General features: G+C 51.3%; 1 protein-coding gene across 1 annotated transcript; it reads right to left on the minus strand.

Annotated features, from left to right (window-relative positions):
* Positions 1–1,685: 1,685 nt before the first annotated feature.
* On the minus strand, positions 1,686–11,815 carry GFI1 (growth factor independent 1 transcriptional repressor). Its single transcript, XM_075711059.1, has 6 exons — positions 11,660–11,815; positions 11,264–11,405; positions 5,936–6,351; positions 5,710–5,847; positions 3,945–4,110; positions 1,686–1,864 (listed from the first exon to the last, which is right to left on the minus strand). Exons 1-6 carry the CDS (start codon positions 11,813–11,815, stop codon positions 1,686–1,688), a joined length of 1,197 nt encoding a protein of 398 aa, XP_075567174.1.
* Positions 11,816–21,438: the final 9,623 nt, after the last annotated feature.

The following is a 21,438-nucleotide window of genomic DNA, read 5'->3' on the forward strand; positions in this document are numbered from 1 at the left end:
AAGAAATTTTTTACAGTGAGGGAGGTGAGAAGCACTGGCACAGGTTGCCCAGAGAGGCGGTGGAGGCCCCATCCCCGGAAGCATCCCAGGCCAGGTTGGACGGGGCTCTGAGCACCCTGCTCTGGTTAAAGCTGTCCCTGGCACTGCAGGGGCTGGGCTGGGTGATCCCTAAAGGTCCCTTCCAACCCAAAGCATTCTGTGATTCTACATTTCCAAAGCAGACGCTTAAAACTGCTGTTTCCTCTCTAAACCCCTTTTATAGTGATAGTCCTTAAGCACAGTATACCCCAGTCTTCAAAAGTGTGAACTGTTTAACTGAAATCAGTGGGAGTTGGACAAATAAATAAGACAGCAGTGTTCTTTAATCACCAGAGCCCTCGTGCGAGTTCTGCTGTGCCTGCGTTCCCTCCTCGAATGCCGCATCCCTGACCATCAGCGTGGTGTATCGTCCTAACAGCTGACATTCACAAATGCGCTGAAGTTACATATTAAATCAAATCACCCCAGACCATCCCAGATCATCCTCAATACTTTATTAACTTAAAACATTATTCCAATAAATATGTACCAATAAACATAAGACACTCCATAATGAAGTCTAAATAAGGACATTTACAAACCTGTCAACAAAGTAAAAACAGCGTGTTTTTTGACTGAGGTACATGCAGGGTCATTTAAGGCAAATTCGGTCAATTATACTTTTATAATGATTCCTGCACACCTCAGATGAGTTTCCCTTTAAAAATTAAAAAAACAAACCCAACAAATATACAAATGATGCTATTGAGTAGCTATTTTCCAGTTATTAGAATGAGTGCGGAAGCCAGTCATGGTTCTGGACAGAAAGTCTGTGCCTCCCCGGTGCTCCTGCCCACCTCAGTCAGGATCCCTTGTTGGATGGGTTTCTAGTTATAAGGCAGAACTCTGTGCTCTGGCTTTTCCAGTTGTCTTTCACAAACTTCCTTCTCCCCGGTGGATGTAGCAAGAAGTAACCCCCCACGCCTCAAACATGCACGCACGCAGCCAGGCCCGGATGGCTCTGGGAGGATAAAAAGGGCCTCTCTGTTAATGCAGCTCCTGATTTGCACCAGAACAAGGGAGAGCAGGATCAGGCCCAAGCTGATACCTTTGCTTGAAAACCAGCAAGATGTCAAACTGCCCAGTTCAGTCTGGATGCTCCAGGTTTTCCTGACAGGAAGCCAAGAGTGAAGCCATTCAGCACGGAAACTCGACCAAGGCAAGGCTCCCCGCACCACGTGCTGACAGCTCTCTGTCATGGCCACGTAAACGCCGTTACACCCATGTGTCCCCTGCAAGGCGATTCAAGCTACTGAAAACTTCAGGGGGTTCATCTTGGCCACGGGAGAAATCTTTTCCAGCTTACAGATACTTGGTAGCTTATCCGTCTTTGGAGTATCAGGCTTCGTATCTAAAAGGCTTATTTTCCAGTGTTATTTCAGAAACAGAGAGGGGGAGAGAAAGAGAGAAACCCCAGCCTTTAATTTCCGCTTTCACGGTCATTGAGGTTGAGCCATCAACGCGTGGCGCTGTCCTTTCCTCTCCGAGCTCCTGGTCAGAAAGGTAATGCCAGGGTCTGTGCTCAGGACAGGGCCCAGGTCCAGCGGGGAAGCCAAGGGAGTCTGTTCTCATAGTGTTGTAGGTGCTTTCCGTATTGCAGCTGGGACTCATTTCAGGCCGTGCTGCGTCTCCCGGTGTCTCCGTAAATCCACCTTGCGTTGGAAACCTTTGCCGCACAGATCGCAGCCGAAGGGCTTGAAGCCTGTGTGCTTCCGACTGTGGGTGATGAGGTTGGAGCTCTGACTAAAGGCTTTTCCACACACCTGGCACTTGTGAGGCTTCTCACCTGCAAGCAGAAGGCGGAGGAGAGAGACGGTGTGAAAGAGGCAACGTGCTGCTTACGCAGGACCGGAGCAAACAGGAAATGCATGCTGGGCCTTCGAGCTAATCAAAGCGATTCCTGTGTGATTACCAAAGAAGTCATTCATGTAAAAAACATGCAGTTGGGAGCCCCAAAGCACGAGCTGAGCCTGCAGTGCAGCTGAGTGGGCCTGGACTTGGCTGCACCTCCATCGGCCCAGGATAGTCCTGGGAGCAGCCTGAAGCACAGGGTGCTCCCAGGATGTCGTAACTTGTAAATGCATTTGGCTGCACAGGCTCTGTGATTTAAAGTGGCTTTGTGTCCTAGGAACATCAGGGACTGCTGGAAAGACCCCCAGGTCGTGCTGAATGCCTGACATCCATTATTACAGCATCAGCACGGGGGCAGGTGGAATAGATGGACGGAGGTTGTGAGCTGGGGTCTGTCCCCAGGGGAGGTACAAGGGCCCTTGAGTTGAACCCTGAAGGGCAGGGTTCATCCAGAGATCTGCTTTTCTCTCCATTCCCCACGCTGAAATGCTAGCAGCCACCCCAGCCCTGAAATTCTTCTGCAGGCAAATAACATAAACGGGAATAAATCCAGTCTCCGGAACTTCTCCTACAGAGGAGTCAGTGGGAAAACTCCACTGGCCTCCATGGGAGCAGGATCTCGGTGCATTTTCATAGTATTTATTATCAAATAACGCATAAAAGGGAACCCAACCACAAAACAGAGCCTGATTTTCAGAGCAGCTTTGCACCTGCAGAGCCCACTGACTTCAGCTGGAGCAACAAACTCCTTGTACGTTTGAAGATCAGATTCTTAGAAACATACAATAATACAAAACATGCTGGGGGCTCAGTTAACAAGTGTATGCTGCACATGAAAGGGATCCCTGATTCAGTTAAGGATCTGGTTTTACATTAGCAACTTAAAAGCCCAGGCACACTTTCTGATCTCACAACAAAATAATGGTTTTGACTGATTCAGAATTTGGCTGAAATTCTACGTAATCAAGCCTCATTTGAAAAAGTAACTACGGAAAAACTTTTTGTGTTACTTCCTAAATAGTTCGTTTTCATCCAACAAACGTCCAGTGGCAAATCTTTGTAAGTAACATTTATTGTTCACTCCTTGTCATCTAGAAAAGTCACAACCAAGCAGCGCTACCTATAACGCCACCTTTCCACACACTTGCCATTCTTAGGCTTCACCCTTGATATCTGCTAGTGGTCACTACCCGGAAGCAGGACTTTGGTCATCTGAACCTTGGGTTTGGCCAGTATGGCTGTTATTTTGTGTCTACAAATGGTTCTGTCTCTCACACATTATTCATTTCCCTCGAAGTTAAATGAACGCTGCAGGTCTGAAAGGCAAGATTTTCTTCTAAAGATTTCTGATAAACTTGCCTTCTCACTGAATGGTATGTTTGAAACAATTTCCTTCAGTGATTCACCTGCGCTTTATTAGTTTCCATGTTTATTACTAACAGTGAAACTTGAGAACTCTGCACCTCTCCTTCCATTCTCTATGAAAGTGCCACCGTTTCTCAGAAAGTCCGGGTGGAAGTGCAGACAATCTCTGAACAAATATTTAGACTAAGAGTTGGACCCTAGGCCCTCCAGTTTAACATTTGGTCTAGAGGAGGAGACTCCTGTTGTTCCTATTGTAAATTGGTAGATGCTGCAAAAAGAAATGCTGCCATCAAATTCACCTGTCATTTTCCAGGGACCTCAGCTGTAAATCAAGGCTACGTGAATATAATACTCTACAAATCGTCTTACACAAAAGCCCTTCAAATAAACATGGGTGGATCCTATTAAGGGAACATGGATTGGATTGTGAGGATTTGGGTTATTTTGCAGCTGCTGTTCATGAAACCACATTCAAATTACCCTCCTTTGCACGAGTAGAGCGCAGATAGCATGAACGGCAGCAGGGCAGTGAGAAGCGTGGGGAGGTGCACAACCTGTCCCAGCTGAGGGGGACTGGACTGCTGCAGAGAGACCCCTTCAGCGACCTGCCCCCACAGTTGGGGCTGAACCCCAGCAGCTGCAGGGCTGACCTGTGTGAATGAAGGTGTGTTTCTTCATATCAGACTTCTGGTGGAACCGCTTCCCACAGTACTGGCACGGATAGGGCCGGGTGTCCGAGTGGATGAGCAGGTGGGTGGACAAAGTAGAAGACCTCTTAAAACTCTTGCCACAAATCTTACAATCAAAGCTGCGTTCCTGCAGAGAGAGGAGCCCAAACACACACACGTTACGCCACACCAGCAATCCCACCAGCAACAAATTGCCCAGCAGCGCATCGGTGTTGCCCCTTCTGCCTCAGCAAGCACTTCCACTTCTCCAGAGAGCTGGACTGGCCTGAGGAGATGCTAACACTGGCGTGATAGCACCACATCATGAAAAAAAGATAATGCACCCTCTCCCACTGCTGTGCGCCGCTACTCACAAAAATTTAATTGAACAACTCTTCCTGCTGGCAGGAATGGCCAGGTGGGAGCAGCCCCAATCGACTGCCTGCATGTTTCAACAGGGGCCCAAGACATGATCGCTCCCCTGGGAAGCCCAACAGCTCCAGCCCTGTTCAGAGGCCACCTCTCCACTGTACACAGGAAAGTGGGTGCTGAGGTCTGCTTGGCTCTCCTGGGAAATCTCTGTGGCAGGCTGACTTCTGCTGGCAGGGTAGCAACTGACTGCTTACTTGTAGTTCCATTATAATTCAAGTGAAAGGTACCTAGAGCACCTGGGGAAAACAGCTTTTTGGCTTACTACTTTAACATATCAAACTAAATGCATCGAGACCTTGCTGTCTCCCTCCTCTCTGTCACACGCTCCTCTCCACCACTTTCTTCCACCATAAATCATCTCTTCTTTCCATCCCTCACCTACCATCACATCTTCCTCTTCCTGCTGTACTTTCATACAATCACCTTAGTTTATTTGGCTTTTAATGCACTCCCCCTGAAATGTTGTCCCCTCCAGGGACACAACGTGCAGTGCTGCTCTTTTCACCATTATTTAATGGGTGATGAGATATTTCCCCTCATTGTGTGCTCTGCTGTTGCACACTCATGAAACTGTAAATAAAACAGTTAGCAAAAAACCACTGCTGTAACTCTATCCTCCAAAAGCCAATCTGAAGAAGGAAGATTTGCCAGGTCAGGTGGGTGGGTGAAGGGGAAATATGGCACAGTATCAGCAGGTGGAAAATGTTACAAGTCCTCCTACCAAAATTAACTACCATATTCTTTTGGTGTGTGACTCAGAGTGTGTCGAGACGGGTGAAGTCTGTGCTCTATACCTGACTGGTCGTTCAGATGTTCCCTGCACAGACACAATGACTACAAACAAGGGAAGACTCACTTCTTTGGGGGAGGGGAGGAGAAAGAATGAGGGGAGCTGCGTCGAAAGAAAGCACAGTGCGTTGCTTTAGCTGTTAAAAAAAAGTCCACATCCTCATTACAATTTCCAGCTCTGAGAGTGAAAATTTATTATTTATTATCTGTTACTTCTGGAGTGCCAAAAGTGCCCGTTGCTTAATACAGACGCATGCAAGGTCTGGGGAATGGAAACAAAGCCCGTGTTTTTTAATTTGCTGATTTCCTCCTTTTCTCACTAGCTGCCCACCTTTTCCTCTGCCTGCCACCGTATTCTTCCCCCACCGCTGCCCACTGCAGCCCCACCACCATTCTCTTCCTCTCCTCAGTTCAGATGCCCACCTACTGCCCCGTGATTGCCTCCACGGCCTCCCCAGTGCCGGCCGAAGCAAGCGGCTGGCCCTGGCCCTCGGACCTTCATCCTGGCAGTCCGCCCCGCTCTCACCTGCGAGTGCACGGCCTTGTGCTGCTCCAGGCTGACTGCGTGGCCGAAGGTCTTGCCGCACATGTCACAGGCGAAGGGCCTCGTGCCACTGTGTGAGCGGCGCACGTGTACCTCAAGGCCATGCGGCGTGGAGAAGACCTGAGGGGAGAGAGCACACAGCGTCAGGCTTGCCAGGGAGAAGGGGCTGGGGAAGAGTCATAACCAGCGTGGAGAAAGGGATCCCGACCTTGCTGCACTTGACACACTTGTAAGAGCCAGCGCTGATGAGCAACGGGCGGCACAAGAGGTCCGACTCCACTTTGATGCCACCTGGCCCCTTCTCTTGCTGCAGCCCAGGCTGCGTCTCGGCATAGAGTCCGGGTGCTGCTGCTGGCGGCTGCTCAAACAGCCCCGGGCCCGGGGAGCCGAAGTCACCGTAAAGTCCGAGGGAGGAGCTGCACTCTGCACCGTAGAGGGCAGGCTCGGAGCCTCGCTCGCAGAAGAGCCCCAGGGCTGATGTTCGCTCCAGTGTCGGGCAGGGCCTGTAGCTTTGCACGAGGTGCCTCAGCTCAGAGCCACCCAGGCTGTTCCACATGTACGGTTTGAAGGGCACCGAGAAGGGGGGTGCTTCGTCTAGGGACGGACACACAGATCGCTCGGAGGCTGCGGAAACACAAGGGCATAGGAATTAGCGCGCTTCGCAATCCAGCCGCTATCACGGGCAGAATCATCTCAGCACTCAGACTTGTGCCCAGAGCCAGACCCCTGTACTGCACATTAAGGCTGCCCTTTCATCTCTAATGGGAGGACATTTTATATCGCACAGTAGGGTCAGCGCATCCAGTACTACCTACTCACCTGCCGTCCCAGCCAAATTATTTAAAGCAGCCACAAATTTTGTCTACCTCCATCTCTGGGTGCCCAGGTGTGTACACACTGATCTGACTGTTGAGACACTAAACAACTCAATCTGCAACTTCCTTTGGTTTTATCTGCAGCTCCTCAGAAAAGTGTATCTACTATGGCCCAAGGTGGGCATCAAAGCTGACAGTCCAAATGTTTAAGCTCTGATGCAGATCCCACACATCCATATCGCAAATATGACATTATGGAGGTGCCAGAAGGAGCAAGAGTGCTGAGATTTACCTGTTCAACAAAGCTAAAAACTGCCTGTTGCACAACTTAATGCCCAAATCTAGTCTCTCAACTTCATGACACAACTGTCCATAACTATACTACAGCATAACTGAAATACAGAACAGCTTCTGAGGTGCTTGAATGTCACACCTCACTTTTTCAGAAAGAAAAAAACCCCAAAATCGGTCCTCATCTGAAATAAAATCATGGTTGTTTCAGATGGCTCTGAGTTTCTCTAAGTAAAGAAACTGAGTCCACCCAAAACATTGAGCTTCGCAAAATCACCGGTATAAAAATTGAAGACACAAAAAGATCTTCCTAGCAGTCATAACCAAAGCCATCTTCCACCAGGACAAGCTCAGATGCCTTCAGTTGGCTCCTACAGGCTCACCTTTGGCAACAGCATCTGACTTACATCTGGATATAAGGAAGAAATTTTTTACGAGGGTGGTGAAGCACTGGCCCAGGTTGCCCAGAGAGGCAGTGGAGGCCCCATCCCTGGCACCATCCCAGGCCAGGCTGGACGGGGCTCTGAGCACCCTGGGCTGGTTAAAGCTGTCCCTGGCACTGCAGGGGGTTGGGCTGGGTGATCCCTAAAGGTCCCTTCCAACCCGAAGCATTCTAGGATTCTATGATTCTGTGACCAAGGCAGTGGGCACCACAATATGAATCACACTTGGGGGGCTGTAGCAGAGTCGGATACAATGGCAGGAGCGCAGCCTTTGAGATAGATCAGTGTCTGAAGGCACAAATGCTCAGGGTGCCTCGCATAGAGGAAAGCACAGCTGGGCAGGGAACATGAGGTACCAGGCCCCACCTGGGTCTGCCAGAGATGCCAATTAATGCCCGAGGCGCTCTGCTTTCACTCTTCATCACAACAGGCAGCAGCACTGGGCGAATCAAATGTCTCCACTGGACAAATGTTTTAGTGAACCAAGGAAAAGATGAATCAATTAACTGCTGAAGTGCCGATGCCTTCACAGAGATACTGGCACCCCTTACAACTTGGGCTTCCAGAATAACCTCCCTTACCCAAAAACTTGCCCACCCACAATTGCTCTCTTGCTTTTTCTCATTCCCGTCAGCTCACAGCTGCCATGGCTTCCTCGACCTTGGGCAAACCCAGATAATGAGGGGTGGGCTAGGGAAGGAAGGCATGATGTGCCATTTGGATAGGCAGATGGTCACCGAGGGTTACAGAAGGGAGTGGGAAATGAGGTGAAAATTGAGCTTTGGATGACTTGACTGTGTCCTATCTTTTACATAATTTCAGGTGTTAACAGTCTCAAATTCTTCCATTGAAATTAGCAGTCTTTTGGTTGGAAACATTTGTGCACGTACCAGCCAGGATATTTGAACAGAGCGATGAAATCAAATTAGCTGACATAGTGCTGAGCATGATTTTTCCTGTTCTGCACTGACTGCAAAGTTGTGGTCAGCGTCACATCATCTATCTTGTGTCTCTGCAACCAGTTTCAGTGTTGCCATCTCTCACGATTTTATCGCAAGATTCAAAACTATCTTAAAGCCCCAGCACTTGAAACTGCATGATTTCATCAGGCCCTCAGCTTTCCTTTTGTTTGCCTGTTCTTGTTGTAACTTTTTTTTTTCCCTCTTAAAGTCAACTTCTAGCCCAGACTGTAAAGAAAAGCACGAAAACGCAAACCCTCAATATTTCAACACTAGAACTGAATATCCATGAGGTATTACTTGCAATCTTGATTTCTAAGCCAGACCGTTGAGTGAGAGGAGAGGGAAGACTGACCTGATTTTTGAGCCCTTGGAATTGGCAACATGGGACACCGTAAACATTGCACCACAGATCAGTTTGCATGCAGTGTTCCTTCCATCACCTCACAGGCTTTGGAGACCTCTCAAGCACAAGTGCAGGGGAGCCACTCAAGCTATACTTCTCAGGGGCAAGCTCGAGCCATCCAAGCCCTGTACCCAGCATCAAGGTGACCTGCAAACCCTGCTCTGCCACGCTGCAGGGCACTTCTGTGTCTGCCTCTCCGCTCCACAGCATCTAGGCCTCCAAGGGGTGAGGAGGGAGGGAGGGAGAGACAGATTCTCCCTCCTCTTCCTAGCAATTCCGTGCAGCCTTGATATAGACCACTTTTGGGAGAAGAAACATCAATGCTCTTTTTTGAAGGCAAGGCAAACTCAACCCGAAATGGTTGGGAACAGATTGATATGCAAAGAAAGATTGAAGCGTCCCCCTCCACAGACCACAAAACACCACGCTCTCTGCACAAGTCCATTGTACCCAGTAAAAGGCTCCCTCCAAGACTGTGGCATCAACAGGCTCATCAGGAGATACAAATATACTGCTGCCCTGAGCTATGGGGCACCTTCTGTCTATGCAAACGCATGTGATTACAGACACACATAGAAAGTGAGGTTAAATAACAAAGTGAATTGCACTGATGGAGTCAACAACATATTAGAGTGTTAACAGCCCTATAAAGGTATTGTGTCTGTGCATGCCCGTCTGGATCGGCAGCACAGCACTCCAAGACAAACCTGAAATCTGGCTTTCACTGCGTACTGAAGTGCAGCCTGCACCTATGTTCACTTCTAGGGAGAAGGGGGTGATAGTACTACTCACCGCACCTGCCCTGAGCGTGATTTAGAAACATCATTTCTCATCTGCCCTGCCTGTCAAAGCACAGAAACTGTGCCCCACCCAGACAAACACAATCATAGAAATCCAGTCCCTCACCAGCGCATCTTGCAGAGGTGACCTAGGCACAAACGCCAGCTTCCCACCAAATCTGACAAAGCAGCTGGAAGGCAGAGGGGATGGGGGGGGGGAGCTGTGGGAGGAAGCCCAACTATCTAATCCTGCTGCCACTGCCTTCATCATGAGCGTAACAGCACCTCTTTCAATGCACTATGGTTCATTTAATAAAGCTGTTTCCTTACACTACTTGGGGTCCCTTACCTTCCCGTTCCTCTGGTGAATGCGATCAGATAGTCCCAGGACCTCCCTCCCCCACCGCAAAAAATCTTGATCTGAGGATGTCGCCCTCATTTTGCAAAGAAACCTTCCCTGCACAGCTGGGTGGTTGGCAGGGAGCTCATGAATCCCACAGCGGAGGAAGAAATGAGTGGAGAGGAGGAAAAGGCAGAGCAGCCCTGGTAAATACCTGCTCCATTTTATATGTGTCTTTTAGACACCTCATGAAAATGGTCTGTTTCCCATGCAAAAATTGTAATTATTTGGGCAAGGAGGAGGAGGACAAATTCGTTAGAACAAAAATTACACACATTGCTACACTTTGTGCGGAAATATTAGCAAAAGAGAGACTACTGCATTTGGTCTGGTCTGTCATTTGCACAGACTGAAACTGTCCCCTGGCTGGCTGTGATGATACTGGGCAGCATTTTCAGTGTCCCCTCAAAGGGCTTTAGGATTCTTAAAAGAGGGGGAGGCTTTAAAATGCAAACCCACATCATTACAATCAGCCGTTGATATGCAAGGACACTACAATGACGAAGTGGGAAAACCGTGGGGAAACGGGACGAAGTATTCGTTTGCTGGCGTCTGCTGTCAGTTGGTAAAGCTGAGACAATTTTTCCTTCGCTAAGACAGAAATTGTTCTTTTTTCCATCTGTCACTTTTTCACTGAGGCAATAAAAAGTGGTTTTTATATATACGTATTTTTGTTATAAAAATGACACCATTGTATTTTTAAACGAGATAAGTATTCACGCCAGGCTGGGGACAGCATCTCCCACTGCTCCAACCACATCAAAGGCAGGACGAGGGAGCTAGAGACAGGCGCTGCAGCCATAAGTGTGAGTTTCCTGGATTTGGGGTGTTTAAATCTGACCGTCATTATTTTCATCTGGTTTTTACGAATGCGTTTTTAGAAAAACAAAACAAAACAAAAAAACAAGCGAGAGAAGGGGGGAGGGAGGGAGGAAGGGAGAGGGAGAGATCCTTTTTATAGGCAAGACGTAAGAAATAACCTGAAAGGGAGTTCGGGAAAACATCTAGCAGGTAGTACAAAACACAAAGTCAACACTGTTTACTACAGGTATATAGATAGCCTAGTAGAAATTTTTACTGTCTTAAAACACATCTAAACCCCGGGTAGCAGGACCCTGTAGGAAAATGCCAGGACCTTTAAAACATAACAGGTTTGCCTCTAGCAATTAATCAGAAACTGAAAAAAATCAACGCCCGATGGCATCAGAACTTTTCTACAGCCTGTCACCTGCTGCTCCCTTGGCAGTGGGAGATGGGCTGGAAAAGCAACCCGAGAGAGAGAACCTGAAAACGAGTGGAAGGGACAGATTTGACTTTTCCCACACAGTAGGAAAAGGCAAATCTGTCCCTTCCACTCGCTTTCGACGGCGGGGTCCAGCCATGAGACGCTGCCCCACAACACCGACACAGACACGCAGCCGGACCCTCTCGCCCCGGTACTACCTGGCGAGACGGAGGGCGAAGGAGGTCTCCAGAAATCCTCAAACTCGGACACCCTGTCGCAGACGCTGCCCTCGCAGCTGGGCGCTGACTCGGAGGTGCCATCGGCAGCCTCGGTAAGGTGGGATTCCGGGGAGAAGCGGCCCTGGGAAGGCTCCGGATGGGGCAGGACGGTGCGGCACAGCCCCGGGTCCTCGGGGATCTTGCTGTCTGTGGGGAAAAGGGGGGCGAGGGGCTCCTCAGTGCGGGTCCGCGGTGGGAGCCAGCCCCGCTCCCACCAAGGCTTTGCTGCCGGACTCTCTCCAACCCGTCCCGCCGGGGCTGCGGTACCGGGTGGGGGGCTGCACAGCTACAGGCCGGTGCCGCCGGCAGCGGGGTGATGCGGGGCAGGCGCAGGGCTCTGTCCGCAGCAAGAGAAGCTGCAACCGAGGGACTCCTACCTGCGCAGATCTGGGCCAGCACCGTCTCCAGCCGCAGGCTGTAGTCCTCGTCAGCGGAGCGGGGCTGGTGGTAGCTGTGCGCTTTCTTGCTCTTCACTAGGAAGGACCTCGGCATGGTGGGGTGCTGTCACGGCCGGCGCGGCCGCGCTCCCTCTCCAAACGCCGGGTACGACGGCGGCGAGCGTCACCCCCGAGTCTCCCGTGGGGCGGCGGCGGGGAGGGGACCTGCGGGGAGGCGCCGAGCCCGCCGGTGAGGGCCGGGGGCGCCGGCCGGGAGGGGCCGCTCGCCGGGGGCGGCGCGCAGGTGGCTCCGGCCGCCGCCCCCGGTCCCGTTCGCCTCGCCCCCACCCCCCCCCCCCCCCGCCGCCTTCCCCGGAGCGTAGGGACTCAGCCTCCCGCTGCCCCCGGCCAACGCTGCGCACACACGCACACACCCACACCCGGGGCTGCCCCGGCCCGACGGCGAGAGGTGCCCGGCCCTGCCGAGCCGGCGGCGGCTGCCGGATGGCGGGGAACAGGCGACAGCTGCGGGGGGGTGGCGGTCATGTGCACCCCGCTCCCTCCATGTTTGTGCCCGCGGCAGAAGCGGGGCCAACAAAACGCACCCCCGAGAACGGCCTGGCAGTGCCCGGCAGCCAGGACGGGCCCCGGCGGCTGCTGTCGCGACGGGCGGGAGAATCGTTACAAACCCGACAGCCTAAACCCTGAGGAGGCCGTTGCTGTCGGAGGGACTGATTCACCCATCCAGCGCGAAGCACGATAACGCGAAAACGAACAAAACGGAATCTCTCCTGCTGCCCGCAGCTGTTGGCGCCGCTGCACCTTGCAGCTGCGGGCACCGAAAGCCGGGGCGGGGAGAGAGGCGAGGTGGGAAACCTCCTTTTGGGGGGGGGCTGCGGGGAGCCGGGGGGCCGAGGGGGACGGGGGCCGGGTGAACCAGAGCGGCCGAGGGGGACGGGGGCCGGGCGAACCAGAGCGGCCCGAGCCGGCCGCCGGGGGAAGGCCGGAGGGATTCACTCGGACCCGTCCAGCGCCGGGCCGCCTGTCGTTACACTTGACACTTCACAACAAAAAGCGAGTTTAAACCGCGTTTCTTTGCTTCTTTTGGGGGACTAAAGGGCGTTGCTGCCCCCCCCGCCCCCGTCAGTGGCCTCAGCTTTGCGAACGGGGGAAGGAGGGCAGGGGGCCGGCCCCGCCTGCCCCGGCCGGAGCCGAGCCCGTCGGCGGGGGCACGGGAGCCGCCCCGCAGGTGGTGACCCGGGCTGCGCCGCCAAGCCCCGGCCCGTCCGCGCCCGCCGGGGGCAGGGCCGCTGCGCGCCGCCGGGGAGGCACCGCCCCCGGGCACGGCGCCGGGCGGGCGGGCGGGTGGGAGCGTTGGTGCCCGTGCCCACCTGCGCCTCGCTTCATCCTTGAGCGGGGGGCGAGAAATCAAAGCGGCCCGATAACGCCTCGCCCTCCCCGACAGCAACGGCAGCCGCAGCCGGTGGTGCTGGTGGTGACGGGGGGCGCTCCGGGCGCCGCTTCTGCCGCGTGTTTTTCGTCCCGGCGCGGCGCTTTTCCCCTCCGAAAGCCACGCCGCGGAGGCGCCGCCGGCCTCCTCCGCCGCCCAAGGCCGGGGCCTGCCGGCGCCCACTCGCCCGTGGGAAGCCGCAGCCCGCGGCCCACCTGGCCGCCGCTCCCGCTCCCGCTCCCGCCGGCCTGAGGGCCGCGCGCGCGGCGGCGGCGGCGGCGGCTGCTGGCGCCTGGCGGCACGCGGGGCCCGCGCCCGCCAACGGCCGCCGCTGTGGGGGCGCGAGGCCGGCGCCGAGCCAACGGCTGCCGCGGCTGAGGCAGGGCCGGAGCGGGGCGGGGGGGACGGCGGGGAGGAGAGGAGCGGGCGGGAGGGGAGAGGAGAAGGGAGAGGAGAGGCGAGAGGGAGAGGAGAAGGGAGAGGAGAGGAGAGGCGAGAGGGAGGGGAGAGGGGAGGCGAAGGGAGAGGCGAGAGGGAGGGAGGGAGAAGAGCGAGGAGAGGAAGAAGAGGGGAGAGGAAGAAGAGGGGAGAGCAGAGGCGAGGCGAGGGGGCGCTGCCACCCCGGCCCGCCCGCCGGCGGCTGCCCACGGGCGGCGAGGGGAGCAGGAGCGCTTACCCATTTGTGAGGGGTGAAGGAAGCTGGGCTGCAGACGGGGTTTGCACCGCAGCCTGCTAGTTTGGGTGACTTTAAATTTAGCCTCCCTTTAAGGAGCAATGGTGCTTGAGTTGGCTTTTCTGTCTTTTTTTTTTTTTTTTCTTTTCTGTCTCTCTCAACTCCTTCAGAGCTCGGCCCCCTAAACCACAAATTCCACTTCCTGAGCGTTAGGAGCTTCTGCAACAAAAAAAAAAAAAAAAAAAAAAAAAAAAAAAGCTTTATAAAAAAAAAAGCCAAAGCCTCACAAATCAGCACTGTTCCCCCTCCTCTCTTTCTCTCTCATTTTTCCTTAAATGAAAATGTCTTACCGTATTCCACCTCACAGGGCCCGCCGAAGTGACATCAAAGTGTCATTCTGGAATCGGGCGTTTCATTTCTCTCGGGGTTCTGCTCTAGAAATTACACACATCTATCTGAACTATTCTTGGATCCCCTTCGACTTCCGCAACGAGAACAAGTCACAGATTCAAAACACAGATTGACTCAAGGCGGGCAGAGGCAGCGGGCAGGGGACGGAGGAGCTGGCGCCCGCCCTGCCGAGCCGGCCCCGGCCCCGGCCCCGGCCCCGGCCCCGGCCCCGGCGGGATCGCCTCCCGCCGCCATCGAGCCGTGCGTGGCGTTGCAATCGGGGCTAAGGCAGGGCCCTTGGGCGACGGAGACCTCCCCTAGACTAGAAATAACTTGTTGTGGAAAACTCTTTTGGGATAAATACGCCCAACGGCGCTGAAAATACCTTAAGACCCAAGCCCAGAGGTTTGCTCATTTCCCTTCGGATTTAGGTAATGGTTAAATATGGAAGGGGTAGGCGAGATCCCCCATCACCACCACCCCCCCTCCCCGGCGCACGGTGGCTACCGTAGCTTGAGAGCGATTCAAACGCGAAGGCGACAGAGGAGCGGAGCCAGGCGAGAGGGAAGCGGCTGCCTCCCTCGCCGGCGAGCCGGTGCCCCGGCTGCTAGCCCCCGGCGGCGAGCGCGGCAACGGGGGCCGGCGGCAGGCAGCGGGGACCCCCCCCGCACCGCGCAGGCAGGCAGCCTGCTCCCTCCTGCAAAGAGAAAAAAAAAAAAAAAAAGGGCTCGCCTTGCTTTACACAAGACCCCAAACCACGGTTTTTCCAGCTCTAGCCTCGGATTCCTGATGCAGCCAGGAAATCCGGCTCGAGTCTTCGGTATCTTTCTGAGGTGGTTTCTGGGCTTCGCCCTCGGACATCTCAGGCCACCAAGCAACTTGGTTTCGATGACTGGAGGGCCGGCCGAAGTACGGCTCTGCAGTCAGCGAACCGAGGTGTAAACACCATTTCCCCGTTCAGAAACGACCGAGACTGAGACGGGACCGAAGTCGGACAAAGCAGGAGCGAACTTCAGCCTCCCTCACGCCCGGGAGCCTGCTGGCTTTGCGGAACAGGTGCTTTTCTTCACCACCCACCACCCCGAAGCATTCACAGAAAAATTAGTCACTTTGTGAGCCCGCGTCGAACATAGGATTAAGCTGACTTCCCAAAATCTAAGCAAGCAAACACCGCCACGAGAGAAACTATCCAGCCTTTTGCGTGATGCTTTTAGTAGTGACACAAAAGGAAGTTGAAGAACACGGCTGACACGTCGCCCTTTAACACCTTCATTATTGCCGGAAAGTTCCCGGTGCTGGGCACAGCAGTTTTACTTACGGCATCTGTGTACCGCGGTCTCCTTGCTGCGCCTTTGGTTGATTACTCTAAAAATCGTTCACGCCATCAGCTTTAAAAATAATTGCTGGTAATCGGTAGAAATCACCACATTAGAACAACTCGGTATAATTTCACATACGCGTCTTTGTTGACTGTTTGTGACTTTTTGCAAAACAGGCTTTCTCGTTTGCCTCTGCAAACGATAAACTAACAGCCCTTCGATCACCTTGCCGACCAGCGCTTTGACTGCGTGCAATGACAGCGGCAAAAAAAAAAAAAAACATTTCTGTGAGTTACTGTTAGCCCTCAGAAACGATTCTGCCCTGCTTACGCTAAAATACCTGCCCGCCTTTACACAGCGACGATAAAAATTTACACGGGTGCTTTCGCGCCGTTCGAAGCGGGCGATTTCCGCGGGGCAGGCACCGCGCCGAGCCCCGGGAGGCTCAGCCCACCCCCGGGCGGCACTTTCTCACCTGCCGCTTCCTAACCTCTTTAAAAGCCTTCGGCGAAAATAAAGAAATCAAACGAGTGAATCAAGCGAGTGCTGAATTCAGCGTATCATCCCTCACGGGAGCACGGATGCTGCGACGGGCAGCAGGATCCGGCGCCCGGGTCAGCTTTCTCAAGCGGCCGGAGGAGAGAGGCTACGAAAAGCGCTTTGCGTCGTGATTTGCAAAACCAACTCGTGCCCGAAACGCGCCCTGCCTCCGGCTTTTCGTCAGGACCGACGATTTGCTTCACGCCGCCGCTGAGGACGGGGCAAGCGGAAGGCGGGCGCTGCCGGCCGAGCCGCGCCGGGGCCGAGCCGCGGGGCTCCCGCGGGAGCCTTGTGCCGCCTTAGCTCTGCCGGGCGGGAGGTGCGCGGCCGGCAGCCTGCCGCCGGGACGCGGCGGGCTCCGCTTCTTGGCACAGACCGGCGTTACCGGGGGCCGGCACCGCCCTGCACCGCCCTGCACCGCCCTGCACCGCCCTGCACCGCTCCGCACCGCGCTGCACAGCGCTGCACAGCGCTGCACCGCCCTGCACCGCCCTGCACCGCGCTGCACCGCCGGGCGCCGCTGCGCCACGTGCCCGCGGGCGGCGGCGCGAAGCCGGGCGAGGCGGGAAGCGGCCCCTCCTTCCGGCCCCTCCTTCCTCCCCCTGAGGGGAGCCCTGAGGGGAGCCCTGAGGGGAGCCGAGCCGCCGCGGTCCTTTACCGGCTGCTCTGCACATGCTGGCGGGCCGTGCTGCCTCCTCTCCCGCTCCCGAAGCTCTGCTGGCCCCGGCTCATGCCGGAACGCCTGAGCTTTCCTTCCCCCTCCCCCCATCTTGTGGCCCTTTTCTCATCCGGCCCTTTTGATCTGCAGCTCGCCCCTCACGCGTTTTACCTTGCAGCCCAGAAATATCGCCGGGTTGCTCTCTCTACGGAACAAGGGGCCGAAAGGAAGGTGCGGCAGCTGCTGCAACCCGTAGGTAGGGCCTGGAGGCAATTCCCACTCCTTAGCCTCCCACAGCCGTTGTCCCAGGGCTCTTTCCACCCCCGAGAGGAGCTTGCTATCGGTAGTAAGAGCACACTGAGCAGAGGTGAAGGGACTAAGCTCTTACGCTTGGCTTACGGTGTGACCTACGTACCGCAGTTCGGTAACCTTTAAGGTGGTCTCGTGTATGCAGTGGTCATCGCGACACTGCGAGAGCTGCGTGACAATACCAAGCGTTCTGTATCCCAGTGTGAAAAAGCCAACAGCCAACCGTCCTGAGTTGGCGGCGGGATGTAATTCATCCCAAGTGTAGGCGATGGGTTGTATGAAGTGTAGGTGATGGGTTGAAGATGTAGGTGATGGGGATGGGTTTTAACAGAGCCGCTACACGCTTCCCCCAAAGGAAGCGTGATAGTCAAAGTTAAACATAAAAACTTGGTAAGATACCGTTGAATGCAATGGTAAGTACATGATCATTACCCCACAGTGACAAAAGAGGGGAGGAAATAAATAAAAGGAGGGGTTTAAACTAGGGTGGGATTATGTTATAGTCGTGCTTACGACTGAAGAGCTACTCAATGTCATTTACTGCACTGTTCACAGCAGCTGCCTGATGTCACCACGAGAGCGAAGAAGACATCAGATAAGGCACCAAAGGTGACAGGATGCAGATGAGATCTTCATGTTTGGAAGTGATGAGACACTTTGTAACAGGAGAAAGGATTTGACAGGTTAGCTGCTTGGTATGTAGGGGAGGAGAAGCAATTTCTTGTGTGTGGAAGTCAGGACTGGGAGAAGGCAGCGAAGAGGGCGATTCTGTGGGGAGCTCCTGAGTAACATATGCACTTTGAAGTGATAAAACCTGAGATTACAGTTATCCAGAACACTTCCACCATGAGAAGCTGCTAGAACTTGTAGCACTGTGCATTCTGTTGGGAAGTGTGACTTTATTTTTGTATAACTTTTTTGTAAATATTTAATTATTTTTAACATATCCTGCTTATTGTTTATTTTTCCCCCCCAGCATTTTGTCACTACCTTCTTTATGTTTCTCCTTGTGGCATAAACATGTGCTGTAAATATGTGAGACATTAATCAGTGATTTTGACAGCAATTTTTTTGGATTGCTGGGGAAACCAAAGTAACTTCTGCTGCTCTCAGAGCAGATTAGAAAAGTAATGATCACTGTGAGCACAAACTGGAGAGGGAAAGTGACTGTGGCGTTGAAGGCTGGGATGAAAAGAGGGATCCCAGCTTTGGGAAGGAGTGGACCCAGAACTTACCTCCATTATGAACAGAAGAAAGTTGAATCAATGGGGTACAGAATGTAAACTACGCAAAGTGGTCTCCAGAATTTTAGTTCTCATAGCAGGATGCTAGAAATTTCAGTCACTTATGCAACAGTATACAATTCTAAGAGTATGCCACCTTGCCTTTGTTTTTTTGTAATTGTGAAATGAGGTATTCATTCCTGGAAAGAGAGGGTGTTAAGCTGTTGTATCTTGGCTCTAACGGTTGTCTCTTAGTCAATCAGTGCCCATGTATGCATAGGCATGCATATGTTAGCATGTTTTCTCCACTCTGAAGCTGAAACTTCATGCTATATAGAGGTTATGTTGAAAATCAGTTTACCAGCTGCTTTTCATTCCATCATTGAGAATCTCTAGTTCTGCAGGCTACTGCATAAATGTATGTCACTGATTTTTCTTATGTCTTGAACTAGTTTGTAAAAAACAAAACAAACAAACAAAAAAAACCCCCCCAAAACCCTACCAACCAAAACCCTCAGAGAATTAAAAAAAAAAAATCTATTGGTGCAATTACACTGCTAAAAGTATTTCACAGAATAAAAATGAACTTTGTTAAATCCAGAAATCCGTTAGTTGATACATAGCTTTCCTCTTCCCTTTCAATACACATAGAGTCGGTAGCTGGTGCATAATTAAACATAACACTGTGGTTTCCACTTAGATTGTACTAACCTCTATTTTATAGGTTGATTTTTTTATTTTAGTCTCCAGGACTAGCCTAATGGCTTTCCTAGGGGATTTGCATTATCCTCTACCTTCCCCCCCAAATGAGTTACATTATTTGGAGCCTCTAAAGGTAAGGAAATTAGCAACACATCCAGTCTAAAATGTGGATATATTTATGTTAACATATCTTTAGGTCATTCTAGCTTAAAACATAAATGTTGTACGAGCATCAGGTTTCACTAAGTCACTAGCATAGTTGCTGATATAGAAGAGGGATTACATTAAAAACCTCAGGGAAACAGGCAATTCCTTCTATGTTACAGTTCCACGAAAGAGCTGCGTACTGATTAAGTTTGATAGTACAAGATTTACAAAGTGGTTTTGTTAAATTTATGCAAACCCTGATGTGGATACTTCTTTTAATCACTTCCATAGCAATTTAGTTAAAATAATATAGGAAACTGTGCATACAGTTGAAAATTCAATTTAGTGGAAAATACTACTTTGTGAATGTATATGTAGATGGGGTCTGCATTTTGTCAAAAAACGTGACCAACGTGAACAAATAGTTGTTGAACCGTGAACGTAATACGTGCTTCTTAACTTCACAGATGTACTTTCTCCCAGCCAGTCACGTTCCCAATTTTTCACAAATGTTACAAACTTCTAATACGTGAAATGAAGTGACTGAAGTAAAAAGAGATCTAATCATAAATGCTATTAGGACCTAAAATATTCACTCCCCTAGCCTGGAGAAATAAGAAAATGTAAATTTTGAGGCTTCTCTAGCTAGTGAAAACACTTGATTATCAGATCGGGAAAGCAGAACCATTTTCGCTACCAAACATAAAATGTGATTTACATGGAAACTCTATATATAGCAGGGCGTCCCCCTTCCCTATTTCACCTAACTGTCCTCTCAGCTGCAGCACTTACATATTCAAGAATCTTAGGTTTCCATGGTTTTTCTACCTTGTGCTTTTAGCATTCACATTTTGCTCTTACAGTCTGCACAAAAGAGCAAATCTCTTTGTGGCAATATTTGTTAGAAGGTCATACAAGTAAGGTCACAGTGCGTAGCATAATTAGTATGCTTTATTTATTGACACATTTGTAAATATATTATTTATGCTGTTGATTTGCCATTATTCTGGTGCATATTCAAACTATAATACACATGGGCAAAGAGATTAGTGTCATTTTTTGGCAGAACAGTTGCAGAAAAAGCAGGATGATTCTCAGCAGCCTCTCTTGGGTTGTCTTCCTAGGATATTCTGTATGTAACTAAGTCTTCTAAAACTGCAGCATGTCCAGTGATTCACCTTCATCCCTAGAAGAGATGCAGTTAGTTGGATAAGGACTTTTGCTTTTCCCTTGATATTTTTATTTATGCTGTTATTCAAGTATCAGTATTTATTCTATTAGTATACTTTAAAACCACAAAAGTTCAGGAAATAACCCTTGCCAACTAATCTCATTTGCTATCACTTGAACAGTAAGGCAGTTATTGCAAAATCATAACACTTCACTGTTCAAACAGACAGGATTTTTATGGCTCTCCAACTGAATTTTGCTCCTGCCACTTACTACAGAACATTACCTTTAAGAGAGACTTGCAGCTGGTATTGATGACAGGCAACAAGACATTTGTCACCTATCCTCTCGGGCAACAATTATCCAGGTGCAAACATAAGTTACCAGATGCTCATTAGAAGGGAAAAAAAAAAAAAAAAAAAAGGGCAACTGTTACTTGTTGGTGAACAAAAGTGCTCCTGATTTGGTTTTGCATACATGAAAGTTCCAAGAGGGATCCCAATCAGTCAGCTAATCTGCCTGAGAGATGGCAATTTCCACAGGTTATACTGGGAACTACGTATTCAGAGGTAGGATGTGGGGGAAATTTTGCAGAAGTACTGAAGCAAGTTAGGAGCTGCAGAGATTGGTAACTTGGAATTTGTCACCCACCTGCTTTAAGATTTAAATTAGGTTGCACCTGGGCAGATAATACTGCTGAGAGGCCCAAATGTGCTGCTTCCACACAGCCTTCCCCGTCATTCTTTGAACATTTGTTATCTCCTCAGTTGTGCTGTTTCTTTCTGAGGACACGTTCAAAATAAAAGGAAAGGAAATGCCTAACAGGACTAGCAGATGCGTTCAGCAGTATGCTTCCACACTTTTGCAATTTTAAACAACTACACTGCTTGTCCTGGGTAGCAAGCCGGTTAACATATGTGCTGACTATCAGTGCCAACTTGTGCATGGCTTCTCTCTTTTTTTTTTTTATTAATAGAACAGTTGCAAACATTGCTAGAAGTCTTAAGGATTGTTTAATTATGTAAGATGGCAATAATAGCTGCCATTAAGAATATTCTTGACTAGAATGTGTCTGAGAGGGCAAGCGAGTGTTCATATGACAACAGTAGAATATCCTGTTCTGTTCAAGAAGCTAGGGCCATTTTACTAGATCTCAA

This window comes from Pelecanus crispus, chromosome 5 (genome assembly GCF_030463565.1).
Source record: "Pelecanus crispus isolate bPelCri1 chromosome 5, bPelCri1.pri, whole genome shotgun sequence".
Classification (NCBI taxonomy): domain Eukaryota; kingdom Metazoa; phylum Chordata; class Aves; order Pelecaniformes; family Pelecanidae; genus Pelecanus; species Pelecanus crispus.

Excerpts from the sequence above, each read along its gene's own strand:
- GFI1 (XM_075711059.1), bottom strand. The coding sequence starts at position 11,815 with ATGCCGAGGTCCTTCCTAGTGAAGAGCAAGAAAGCGCACAGCTACCAC. Across the intron at positions 11,406-11,659 it reads CTTCTCTTGCTGCGGACAGA|GGCCGCTTCTCCCCGGAATC; the intron begins GCCCTGCGCCTG and ends GAGCCTTCCCAG. Across the intron at positions 6,352-11,263 it reads TTCGCCCTCCGTCTCGCCAG|CCTCCGAGCGATCTGTGTGT; the intron begins GTAGTACCGGGG and ends GTGTTTCCGCAG.